The 14,196-nt window shown below is 40.0% G+C and overlaps 1 protein-coding gene across 3 annotated transcripts in view; it reads right to left on the reverse strand.

Moving 5' to 3' along the window:
• The window catches only part of LOC115073872, a 350,431-nt gene that overhangs the window by 241,521 nt on the left and 94,714 nt on the right, over positions 1-14,196 (reverse strand). For all 3 annotated transcript variants that reach the window (XM_029572796.1, XM_029572788.1, XM_029572807.1), the window contains one exon: positions 13,518-13,606. In XM_029572796.1, coding sequence (XP_029428656.1) covers positions 13,518-13,606 — 89 coding nt within the window. The remainder of the gene's footprint in view (positions 1-13,517; positions 13,607-14,196) is intronic.

The following is a 14,196-nucleotide window of genomic DNA, read 5'->3' on the forward strand; positions in this document are numbered from 1 at the left end:
ACTTTTGTATGCAATATTTTATGTCTATGGTTTATGCAACTAGAGCTATGGAATGGAGTATCTTTCATATTTTTATTTGTACCTGAAGCAATGCTTGATGCATGGCAAAAGCTTTGTATTGTTTAGGTATTTGCAGAGGGGATATGATAGAGGTCTTTAAAATCATGAGAGGTCTTGAACAAGTAGACATGAATCGGTTATTTACACTTTCGGATAATAGAAGGACTAGGGGGCTGTCCATGAAGTTAGCAAGTAGCACATTTAAGACTAATCGGAGAAAATTCTTTTTCACTCAATGCACAATTAAGCTCTGGAATTTGTTGCCAGAGAATGTGGTTAGTGCAGTTAGTGTAGCTGGGTTCAAAAAAGGTTTGGATAAATTCTTGGAGGTGAAGTCCATTAACTGCTATTAATCAAGTTGACTTAGGGAATGGCCTCTGCTATTACTGGCATCAGTAGCATGGGATCTTCTTGGTGTTTAGGTACTTGCCAGATTCTTGTGGCTTGGTTTGACCTCTGTTGGAACAGGATGCTGGGCTTGATGGACCCTTGGTCTGACCTAGCATGGCAATTTCTTATGTTCTTATACCTTGCAATCTCTTCATGGAGACTAAATTCCAAAGCCTCTGCCACTTTCTGTATACATGGCATCTTCAGGTGGTGTAGCCACTCTGTTAGGATATGGAGAGGGATCTAAGAGCAAATCAAGTGAAACCTCTCCAGAAAGTTCTTCCTCAGAGTCATTAGATCTATATAACTGATCTAAATGAGAATCAGTTTAAGAATGATCAGAAAAAGGTGCAGCCTCATCAATATTATAATTGGCTGAGCTTCTATAGAAGCTTGTTCTTAGCAGACTGGCTGAGGAGAAAATTTACTGCCTGATTCACTAAGACTTTTCTCCCATTCTGTGACTATGGGAAAATACCCTGATGACTCAGGGTTGTAGTTCTTTCTTTAACTTTTCCAAAATTGGTTTCTTTATGGTTCATTCTTGCATAGATAGTTCATGAACTTATGTCTTGACAAAATCTGTCCACAATTTTTATGCAAATGTGTGGCACTCCTGAAAAAATGGAAATGGTTGTAAAGGTTCCTGCACAAAGGTGGAGGGCAATGCGTGCAGCTCCAAGATATGTGGCAATGACGATGAGTCAGATAGGTTCTTTGATTTATCATTCTTTTCTTTGGTTGACCTTCTGCAACAGATGTCTTCTTAGTCCATAACATGGTGCCAGGGAGCATAGGCAACAAGAAAGATGATGTTCGCTCAGATGAATCAGCAGTGTGCTCCATGAACTTTCTGCGTTGTTCTTGGTGCAGTCCATTTTGCATTAGTCATATGGTGGGTTTACATCGCGCTGTTGAGGATTGTGGAGCTGAGTCTTCAGCGCCGTTTGGTTGCTGCATCAACTAGAAGACTCGGCTTTTTCACTGGAGACCTACCTTTTGGCTTCTTCAAAGTTTCAGAAGAAGGTAATTTTTGTCATTTCCTATGTTTTGAATCCTTATAGTCTGAGGAACTTTTTAGCTCATAATGGAGCTTCAGATCCCTGTAAATGAGCACTTGAGGCCAAAATTTGCACTGTCGTGGTCAGGTCCGAGGCAGCAGATACAGCAATTGTGCTGATCTGCAACAGCTATTTTATGGTGACATCTTTTGCAAACTTTGAAGGGGCTTTTCCCTTTTTTTGATATTACAGCTTGCTCTGCCATATTTGATTCCTTCTGAAAAGGAAAAAAAGGTTGATGAAGCTGAATTGATTTTGATCACAGAGATATATAAGGAGAATTGTGATCATTCAAGAAGTGGACAAAAATAGACTGAGGGAGGTTGCATGTGAAGCCCTGCATATGCCCATAAGAGAATCCAGAAGTCTCTGGGCTAGAGAAGAATAAGACCAAACTGGCGCCATCATATGAAGTCACCCAAATTGTGTGGCTGTAATATGATGCTTGTCCACAGAGGAACTTTGATCTATAGCTACCACAAAGATTTTTGATTCACTATAAATAAGGAAAACAGCAAAGAAATAAAAGATTTATATTCAATGGGTTTGTATAGGTAACCTGAAAAGTTACTCAATCAAAACCCAAGATTTGAATACTCCCCCCCCCCCCCCCCCCCCCCCATTACTTGGCCAAATTTTGTCCATGTAACTCATGAAATGCATACAATTTAGCCAGATAAAAGAAGTGGTGATTGAAGCATTCTGGAGGCATAGTTACATTTTAGCTGGTTAACACAGATATTCAGTGCTTCCCCGGCAGATAAGGCAGATCAGAAAAAATACTTGTCCTAAACTTACCTGGATAAATTTATCCAGGTAATTTTAACTGGATAACTTTTCCACTCATCAGCTTACTGAATATTGACCTCAAAGGTTTTAAGCTAGACAAAAATACATTTCAATAGTTACCTCAATGCATACAACTTACTGACTTAAATTATTCAGTGTACAGACAAATTTATTAGGGCAGAGTGCCTAAATTTAGGTTTCTTGTTTCACTAGACTCCATAAATGATGAGGCCCATATTCAAAAGCATTTAGCCAGCTAACTCAGAAGTTAGCCAGCTAAATTAATATTTGAAAACTTATCTGGCTAAATTCTAGCCAGCTTATCAGATAGCCGGCTAGAATTTAGCCAGCTAACTTAGAAGTGTTCCAGAGGCATAACTGGGAGGAGTAATTTAGCCGGCTATGTTAGCTGGATAACTCTGATATTCAGAGCTAGCAAGTTAATATAACCGGCTAAGTCTGGTTGAGCCAAAGAGCTGTCATAAATTTAACTGGTTAAAAATTAACTGTATAACTTTCATATAGCTAGTTATATTCTACAGCGCAGCTGCACTCTTGACTATATCTCTAAAGTTAGCCGGATAAGTTTAGGCGTGAAGTTAGGGCAAGGAAACAAAGTTAAGAGCTTTAACATTGATTTTCAGAATTAGCCGCCTAACTTAGGCATCTGAATTAAGTAAAATAAATAACATCCTACATTTTAGGGCCCTAAATTTATGTGAATTTTCAGCTGAAAACTTAGGTTCCTAACAGGGTCATTCATCAAGCCGCTTTAGGGACTTATGCCATGATAAATGGAGGCTAATGCACGTTAGAAATGTGATAGCATGTAAATATGATGAATATGTAAAACCAGTAAAAATATGTAAATGAAGGACCACTACAGCATTTTGCTATAAAATAATGCATCACATAGGATTTAACGTAGGAAATAACACTTTTTTTTTCAAGAGTGGAAAAAAGCTTTTATCGTGCTACAGCAGCCATTATTACGGATTGCAGCTATTATTGCGGCTATTATCATGCGTGATAAAAAGAGGCCTTATCTCAAACACAACTATACAGCCTTGCTGGCCCAATAAAAGCAACTTTTCTTAACTGCCCTGTCTTCCTATTCCTACAAAGTTAGGGGGAATTGTACTATTAGTGGCATACTAGCTGCTTTCGGGCTGCTCATCAACAACAAGAACAACTACTACAACAGGCAAGGGAGGCTCACATGCCTCCTAGGGAAGTATCCACACTGGAGCCAGAGCTGCAAGCACTGCCTGTGGAGCGTCCTTGAGACTTTGGAGGGCACACAGATGGTATAGGAAGCGCATCTTTCATCCATGAAACTCATTGCTGGGAATGCCAGAGGAACATCTGGTTATGAGTTATTGTCTCAGGTCTCAGGCTATCATGGAATTAAATCAACAACTCAAAGGGGATCTGGAGCCAGTCACAGAAAGGTCCTGCACTATACCAGGCTTCACCAAACTATTGTGCTCCCTGCATTTTATGTCATCTGGCTCCTGCCAATCAACAGTCTGGTTTGTCGGGGGAATGTCACCAGCATCTATTTCCCGCTGTCTGGGCCAGGTCATAACAGCTTTATGTAGCCACATTAATCAATACATAAGATTCCCTCATAAAATGCAGGACTTGCTGGAATTGAAGACAGATTTTTTTTTTTATCAACAGATTGGCTCCCACCCCTGCACTGCCTTGTGTTGAAAAACACCCCCCCCCCCCAGCCACAAAATGGATACAAAATACCCCTATGCCACTCAATGCTTCTACCCTCCCTACAAACACTACCCACACTATACTCCACCTTGAAACATACACAGAAGACTCCTCCAGATTCCCCTACTACAAGCCCCCCACATGGCCGCTCTATCAGTTCTCACCCTCTTACTACTGAATGCACAATCCGTCACAAAGAAAATCCCCATCCTATACGATCTCCTTTCTGACCTAAAGCCGGACATCCTATGTATCACAGAATCATGGCTCAAAGACACAGACACCCTGCTCATTAATCAACTACCAACAAACAATTACAACATCTTCTCCATACCAAGGCACAAAAAAAAAAAAAAAAGGAGGCGGCCTACTGTTCCTAGGAGCCAAAAATTTCAAATTCAGCATGCTCCCCATCAACTCTCTACTACCCATTGAAGTTAGTCACTAACTTCATCCAAATCCTGCTGATCTATGCCCCCCAGGCACTCTCAATAAAGATCCCTGCCCCCTCATCGAAACCATCGCAGCCAACATCAACAGCAACCACCCCACTATTATACTAGGTGACTTCAACCTCTACTTTGACAAGTCTCCCCTCTCTCCTTCATGTGAACTCCTCCTCAACTCGCTAACTGCTATGAGTTTCATACAAATAATAAACTCCTCCACACAAAAATCAGGCCACACCTTGGATCTGATCTTCATTAACAACAAAATAACACTCAACTCCCCTCCCACCACATCCGCAGTCCCCTGGTCAGATCACATGGTAATAAAAACTAAGCTCCAAGTGGACTATACCCACATCCACACTCAAAAAGACAAAAAATGTATAGTCTTCACCAAACCATGCACCAGTGAGACCCTAGAAAAAACCTTACCTGACGCCCTAAGGCACCTGGACACCTCCAATACCATCAACGCAGTCAACTCATGGGCCACTATCAACATGGAGACAGCAAAAAAGATCTGCACAACCATTGAAAAAGATATCGGAACCACGGCAAAAAACAAATCACCCTGGTACAACCAAGATCTTAAAAACATAAAATGCCGACTAAGACAAGCAGAAAAAGCCTGGCGAAGCAATCCCACAAGCCAACTACGTGACAGATATAGAACGCTCCTATACATATATACAATGGACATCAACGAAGCCAAGCGGAACTTCTACTCCCAAAGAATCCACAACTACCAATACAACCCGAGAGCCCTGTTCGAGTACGTAACCCAGCTGACGCGACCTATCAACAACCCCTCACAAAAAGAAACTTCAACGATATCCAGTCACGGTTTCGCCCAATACCTTATAGACAAAACAGCAAAGCTTAACCCAAAAGACCCACCAATCTACCTTGAACCCAGCACACAAACATCCCTTACAACATCAACATGGTCACAGTTTGAGACCGTAGCCTCCATCGAGGTGGAAAACATTGTTCGAAAGATCAACCCAGCAGCACACCCCCTCGACCCCATCCCAACAAAAACCCTTAACCTAATTCCGAACTACCTAGCCAGACCCATCGCTGATATTACCAATCTCTCCCTCGAACAAGGAATACTCCCGGATTCCCTCAAATGTGCTGTATTCAAACCTATCCTAAAAAAACCCCAACGCGACCCGACCATCCCATCCAACTACCAACCCATCTCAAACCTACCATTCCTGGCCATGATCATCGAGAAGACAGTCAACCGCCAACTCTCAGAATTCCCAGAAAGCCGCAACACGGCTTCAAGAAATTTCACAGCACCGAATCACTACTACTCACCCTCACAGACACCATACTACGAGGGTTTGACAAAGGCACATCCTTCCTCCTAATCCTACTGGACATCTCCACTGCATTTGACACTGTCAGCCACAAGATTCTAATTCACAGACTCAGAGAAATAGGCATCAGCGGCACCATTCTCCAATGGTTTCAATCATTCCTCGCTAACAGATCTTTCAAAGTCGCCCAAGGAAATTCAACATCAGAACCAATCCCCCTCCCGCAGGGAGTCCCACAAGACTCATCCTTATCCCCTACCCTCTTCAATGTCTATATGCTGCCACTATGCAAATACTTAGACAAAACAAGGCTCACCTACTTTCTGCTCCCCAGAGACAATATCGGCAACACCTTAAACCAATGGGAATTATACCAGACAGACATAACCTCCATCCTCTCAGAAATGGCACTGACGCTCAACCAAAACAAGACGGAAATGCTCCACCTCTCAAAAAAAGCTTCAACACCCACCCTCGACCCCACAACTCAATCCAATTACAACATGCTCCCGATGGTTAGAGACCTTGGAATCACCCTGGACCAAGAACTGAACTTCAAATATCACATCAAGACACTGTTAAAAGAAGGATTCTACAAAAAGTTGAATAACAGACAGTCTGTGTGGTTGCAGTCCCCCTGAGGAAGCAGACAGATGTGAAACAGGGGCCGCTTATTGAGGTCAGACCACAGTGAACAGTTGTTAACAACAATGTGAAGAATGGCTATCTTAAAGAGAAGAGATCAATACAAGGAAGTCAGCTGGATAAAGATAAATCGAGGATATGCAACAGTGGTGTGCATCACTATAAAATCATGTTTCAGTGAGGTATAAAGTAAAAATGGGCGAAAGCCGGGTATAGATTGTAAGTAGGTGTATCCACTGGGGATTTATGTTTATAATATTGCATTAAGATATGAAAAACATTGTTGTATAAACCTTTGGGGTCATATGGCTGACTACCATATTGTATATGATGGAATGTTTTTAGAGTGTGAATGAGTGAGTGTGTGGGTTTACATTTTAGGACACATTTCCTAAATGATTTTGAAATTTGAGATAATAAAACTGTATGCTTTTCTCTTACAAATTGTGTGGTTATATATATAGAGAGAGAAAGTGGTTCTATTTCACCCAGTGTATATAGCTTTTTAAGAAAACATGTGTGATCAGACAAAACATGACAATTATTTTAATGTGTTTCAAATTAAACATAGAAACATAGAAATGACGGCAGAAGAAGACCAAATAGCCCATCTAGTCTGCCCAGCAAGTTTCGCACTTTTTTTTTTTTCCTCATACTTATCTGTTACTCTTGGCTCTTAGTAACCTTTTGGTTCTGTTTCCCTTCCACCCCCACCATCAATGTAGAGAGCAGTGTTGGAACTGCATCTAAGTGAAATATCTAGCTTAATTAGTTAGGGGTAGAAACCACCGCCATAAGCAAGCTACACCCATGCTTATTTGTTTACCCAGACTATGTAATTCAGTCCTTGTTGGTTGTTGTCTGTATATAGATTCACTTTTCTTCGTTTCCCCTGCCGTTGAAGCAGAGAGTTATGCTGGATATGTATTGAAAGTGACGTATCAGGCTTATTTGGTTTGGGGTAGTAACCGCCGTAACAAGCAAGCTACTCCCCGCTTTTTTGTGAATGCAAATCCATTTTTCCACATTTCCTCTTGCCGTTGAAGTTTAGAGCAATGTTGGAGTCGCATTAACCGTGTGTATGTTTATTGAATAAGGGTATTATCTCCAGGTAGTAGCCGTCATTCCCGCGAGCCACCCACTCTTCATTCACGTCCTCTAGACTTTATGGATCCACAGTGTTTATCCCATGCCCCTTTGAAGTCCTTCACAGTTCTGGTCTTCACCACTTCCTCCGGAAGGGCATTCCAGGCATCCACCACCCTCTCTGTGAAGAAATACTTCCTGACATTGGTTCTGAGTCTTCCTCCCCGGAGCTTCCAATCGTGACCCCTGGTTCTGCTGATTTTTTTCCGACGGAAAAGGTTTGTCGTTGTCTTTGGGTCATTAAAACCTTTCAGGTATCTGAAAGTCTGTATCATATGCATCACAGAATAGCACAATCATTAAACAAACCATAGCAATAAAGGAAATAATAAAATGGTCCTGTGAAAAGTTTGCATGCACTTGAATGGATGAACTGATAATATACACTCAAGCTGACCCACACAGGTTGAGATGGCAATGAAGGGTAGGTATCCACGCCTGTGCCTTGTTTGATTGTAATTAGTGTCTGTGTATAAATAGTGAATGAGTTTCTTAGCTCTTAAGAAACCCTTGTGCATTTCATCCAGGGATAAACGGACTTTGGTGATTACTGAAACATGGGGAAAGTAAAAACTGTAAAAGGGATCTGCAAGCAAAATTAGTTCAACTTTATAAATCAGGAAAAGGATACAAAAAGATATCCAAAGATTTGAAAATGTCAAGTAGTACTGTTCAAACTCTGTTCAAGAAGTGGAAAATTATGGGTTCTGTTACTTCCAAGCCACAGTCAGGTAGACCAAGAAAGTTTTCAGACACAACTGCTCGGAAACGTTGTTGGGATGCAAAGAAAATCACCACAAGCAATATCTACTGAAATACATGCTTCTCTGAAACAAAGTGGTGTGGGTGTTTCAACATGCACAATAAGAAGATACTTGAACAAAAATGGGCTGCATGGTAGAGCTGCCAGAAAAAAATCATTGCTACACCAATGGTACAAACTAGCTTGCTTACAATATACCAAATAGCACCTGGAGAAGCCTCTAAACTTCTAGAACAAAATAATATGGTGTGAAGAGACCAAAATTGAACTTTATGGTCACAACCATAAAAGATATGTTTGGAGAGGAATCAACAAGGCCTATGAAGAGAAGCACACCACCCCTACCAAGAAGCATGGAGGTGGATCTCTGTTGTTTTGAGGGTGTGTGAGCTACAGCAGCACAGGGAATTTAGTCAAAATTGATGGTGGGATGAATGCATCTTATCAGAAAATAATGGAGGATAATTTACATTCATCAGCCAGGAAGCTGCACATGGTGCACACTTGGACTTTCCAAAATGACAATGATCTGAAACATAAGACCAAGTTGACCCTTCAGCGGCTGCAGCAGAAGAAAGTGAAGGTTCTGGAGTGGCCATCACATTCTCCTGATCTCAACACCACTGAGCCACTTTGGGAAGAACTCAAATATGTAGTTCATGGTAGATAATAACCAAAGAATTTACAGGATCTGGAGGCTTTTTGCCAAGAGGAATGGGCAGCTTTACACATGAGAAAATAAAGGGCCTCATTCACAACTATCACAAAAGACTGCAAACCATCACTGATGCAAAAAGGGGGCAATGCATGATATTAAGAACTAAGGGTATGCAAACTTTTGAACAGGAACCATTTTATTTTCTTCTTTATTGCTATGGTTTGTTTAATGATTTTGCTAATAAAATAAAAAACACATTGTCAGAGAAAATAAATCTAGTAACCGGAGTACCACAAGGATCAGCACCCTCCGCTACACTCTTTAACATCTACCTACTCCCACTATGCCATCTGCTAGCGGGCATGGGTATCATACACTACATATATGCTGATGATATTCAAATATTACTACCAATCGACGACTCGCTGGAAAAAACACTAAACCTAGCAATCATGTACCTTGACATCATCAAACAACTACTAAATCAAATGGAGCTAGTCATAAACATTGAAAAAACAGAATTCCTCCATCTAGAACGAAAAAACATGACAGTCATTCAATCACCGATACTACTAAAAAACAATCAGAAAATTGAAATAGCCGAGAAAGTACGGAACCTCGGTGTAATAATAGACACTGAACTCAGCCTCAAACAACACATATCATTAAAAGTCAAAGAAGGATATGCCAAACTAATGGTCCTCAGGAAACTTAAACCGTTACTAAATCAGAATAATTTCCGAACTGTCCTACAGGCTTTAATATTTGCCAGCACTGACTACTGTAATGCCCTACTATTAGGATTATCATACACGACAATAAGACCACTCCAAATACTCCAGAACTCGGCCGCAAGAATCTTGACAGGCAAAAGAAGGAGAGATCATATCACTGAAACACTGGCTGAACTACACTGGCTGCCAATTGAATACAGAGTAAAATATAAAACCCTTTGCACTAGACATAAGCTAATCCACGACGAGAAGGCTGAATGGCTAAACACAGCGCTCCGCGTCCATGTCCCACACAGGAACCTGAGATCTGCCAACAAAGCCCTCCTAACCATCCCCTCAGTAAAAACTGCAAAACTATCACAAGTCAGAGAAAGAGCACTATCATTGGCCGGGCCGATACTATGGAACACCATGCCCACAGAGGTAAGATTACAGAGAGACTTCAAGACTTCCAAAAAGAGCTTGAAGACATGGCTCTTTAGAGAAGCCTTTTCGCAATGCAAGCGAGATAGAGAAAAACGCTGAAAGCTGTACACACAAAATCCTTATACAGCACTAGCACATTTTATGTAAGTACGTCATGGTTTGTCACGACAACATTAATTGAATGTAGAAACTAAGACTTCCCCGGAATAGCAACCTTCCCTCTCCCTGCCCCTTTTAAACAGTTGCCCCCCCCTCCCTTCCCCCTGTAAATAGCCACCCTTCTTACCTCTCCGCACCCTAGTTCGTTGTAAATAGCTCCTCTTACCCTGCCCCTATTTTTATCTAATTTTAATTATTGCCTCGGGCTCCCCGTTAGAGCCCTCTCTACTCTTGTTTTTGCTGGTTATCCACCCCCACATCCCTGTTCTATGTATTTTCTACCTGCTGTTATAATGTAAACCGACATGATGTGTATTTTAATGTCGGTATAGAAAAACTGTTAATTAAATAAATAAATAAATAAATAAATAAATAAAGAGTCACAGGTCAGATTGAACAACACAGAACATCTAGCCATTATTATGAAACTATGTTACCGAGACTACAAGGCACCCCCTCTACTTATAATAGGAACATATACATGTACAATTTACTATATGTGCCTCTATGTAAACCGTTGTGACGGTAGTACACTGAACGAAGGTATAGAAAAGATTTTAAATAAATAAATAAAATAATAGTTTAATTTGAAACTCATTTAAAATAACAGATGTGTTTTGTCTGATCACTCATGTTTTCTTAAAATGCTACATATCTTACAAATTCTGCCAGGGATATGTAAACTTATGAGCACAACTGTATATGGATGAACCCATAGTGGTTTCAGCATTTTTATTCGCAAAAAGCACAAGTTTGCAACAAATAAAAGATGAGCATTTGGTCTTATTCTGCATCACCTGATCTTGCAGAGTTTAGCTCCTAACTGAATGATTTGATCAGTTAGTGTAAGTAAAAGAATGTGGAGAATACTTAATTTAAAATCCTATAAAATAAATTGGTATCCTATAAAAGAGGTTTTCACCCTTTTGCAGTCCCTCCCAGCCATATTATTGAATGCAGATTTAAACTGAAATCACATCTCAGCCAGCTTCCATTTCAGAAAGAAACTTTACCACAAAGCAAATTCTTTACCTGATCTGGTTCATAGAAAATAAATCTATAATCACCATATTTCAGCAGGAACTTACAAGGATTTCGCAGAAAAAAATTCTACAACAAAGAGCAATAACCACTTGGCATATTGCAGGAAATTGCCTCCTCCTAGGAAAATCTGTATTGTATATCCCATAAACAGCTTGTTTTTATCTCGGTAAAATAAATCTAAGTATCCAGTTCTCTGTCTGGTTCTAGAGTAAGCAAGACCAAAAGAGTAGCCCTTGGTACATCATCTTTCAAGGATCTTTCAAGAATCTGCATCAGGTTTAATCTATCAACATACTTCCCCCTATTCATTCTCCACATGTGTACCACAATACATATTTAACAGTTAGATAGTATATCTTACCAACTTAAATCTTAACCCCTAGTTATCTTGATCATATCACTGTTGGCTTTAACCATACTCCATAATAAACTAAACTTCCTTATTATCTTATTTGTAATGTTTGTTTTTCTTGAATAGAAAGTAAGCAATATGGGGTATCTCTTAGGAGCAGATTTTAAAAGGGTTACGCACGTATATTACATTTGCTGCTGTGCTCGGGATCGCGGGCCGGCCAGTGGCCAGCACGCACAACCTAAGCCTGCCCGGAGGCAGGGGCAACTTATAAGATAAAAGGTAAGGGGGGGGTTAGGTAGGGCTGGGGGGCGGTTAGGTAGGAGCGAAATTGGAGCGGCCTCGGAGGGAACTTTCCTTCCGCCCCCCACCCCCCACCTTCCCCTACCTAACCCGCCCCCCAGCCCTACCTAAAACCTCCCTTAACTTTATCTTATAAGTTGCGCCTGCCTCCAGGTAGTTGTAGGTTGCGCGTTCCGGCCGCCGGCCGGCCCGCAATCCCGGGCACAGTGGCAAATGTAATATATTTGCGTAACCCTTTTAAAAGGATGCACGTGGAGAATGAATAGGGGGAAGTATGTTGATAGCTTAAACCTGATGTAGATTCTTGAAAGATCCTTGAAAGATGATGTACCAAGGGCTACTCTTTTGGTCTTGCTTACTCTAGAACCAGACAGGGAACTGGATACTTAGATTTATTTTACCGAGATAAAAACAAGCTTTTTATGGGATATACAATACAGATTTTCCTAGGAGGAGGCAATTTCCTGTATTATGCAGCCTCGGAGAGAATGGAGGAAGGCTGCGTGGGTCGGCGCGCGTAAGTTGCACAATAGTGCACCCCCTTGTGCGCGCCGACCCTGGATTTTATAACATGCGCACGGCTGCGCACACATGTTATAAAACCGGGCGTACCTCTTAAAATCCAGCCCTAAGTGTATTTGTAAAGTGTTACATATGCTTAGTAGTGCTATAGAAATAATAAAAAGTACTAGTAGTAGAAATCCTAGAAGTGGCAGATGGTTCTGATTCCACAGTAATGTTCAGATTCAATATAAATAATTATTTGACATCTCCAGGATGGCAAATGGAGAAATTAAGGAAAGTTTAAAATTCTCAAGTTGTGACCCCTGGCTTGCTATGCACATTCCAATTATCTTTGACCTGATCCGCATTATGTTCATTTACCCTTCCCTGGGTCTCTTTCAGGATTTGGATCTTATTGGACCCACAAAAACAGTACGGTAAGCGGTCTAGAAAAGCCATGGATGTGAAAAAAAAAAGCAAAACCGGAGCCTTGGAAAGAAAATGTATTGTATTTTCTCTTATTGATGTTTAAATTATTTCTTGTTATCATTTCCTATTGGGTTTTGTTTTATATTAATATTTATCATTATTTATTATTAATATTAAAAAATTTTATTCTCAGAGCTCCTGATGCAGCCATAATAGGCGAAACTTTGGCCAGAGGCGGGCTGGTTATAATCAATCAATACATTTTCTTTCTAAGGCTCCGGTCTTGCTTTGTTTTTTTCACATTTGGATCTTATTCTACAATTCCAAAGAAAACACTGCTTAGATTTGTTTGCCCATTTTATCTTCTATAGTTGATATAAAACTCTATTTAATTAAATACTGTATGCATACATTCTAGATGAAAACTAAAAAAACAACTACTTAAAAACTATATGCACATATTCTAGATGTCAACTAAACATGATAGACTAAGCATAGCTGCATAACATGAAAGGTAATAAATACATGATTATCTTCATATGTACTTACCTGAGTTTCTCAGAAACAAATTTCAAGGAATTCTCCAAATCCAACATGAGAGATGCTCGAGAGCTTAACCCTTCAGTGAGCAGGACCACCTATATGGAAATTATTTACTAAAATTTACAAGATTCAAAGGTGGAAAGATTTTTAAATTTATTTATAAATACATAAATAAAAACATTTGATAACTTATCTGTAACTGTAAACCTGATTATTTCCCTTACGCAGCAGACATTTTAGAAACTTACTGTCCCATTGTGATTACTTTCACTGAAAAAGGTTTTTACAATAAACATTTGTTTAAAATTTCTTCTCTTGGCAATCATTTTATCTAATGCAAATGTAATTTTTTTCCTAATATAGGTCCACTATTGGAATTATTACCTGAAATACTAATATATTTCCTACACATAAAGCTGGCAAATAGCAACCATATAAGCAGCAAGGAAAATATATTTAAAAAAAAAAATTTGTCAATCTTATGAATAAGTAATATTTTCAATAGGATTGACTAAAAAATGTTTCAAAAGTTTTAAGACTACAGAAGAAAAGACTACCTTCACATTCCAGTCCATCAGGATCACCAGTGTTTTCTACGCTTTGCGATACTGGGTCACCATTACCAGTTCCGAGCTCTACCTTTCGGCCTAGCAACCGCCCCCAGAACATTCTCCAAAATTATGGT

This window comes from Rhinatrema bivittatum, chromosome 1 (genome assembly GCF_901001135.1).
Source record: "Rhinatrema bivittatum chromosome 1, aRhiBiv1.1, whole genome shotgun sequence".
Lineage (NCBI taxonomy): Eukaryota > Metazoa > Chordata > Amphibia > Gymnophiona > Rhinatrematidae > Rhinatrema > Rhinatrema bivittatum.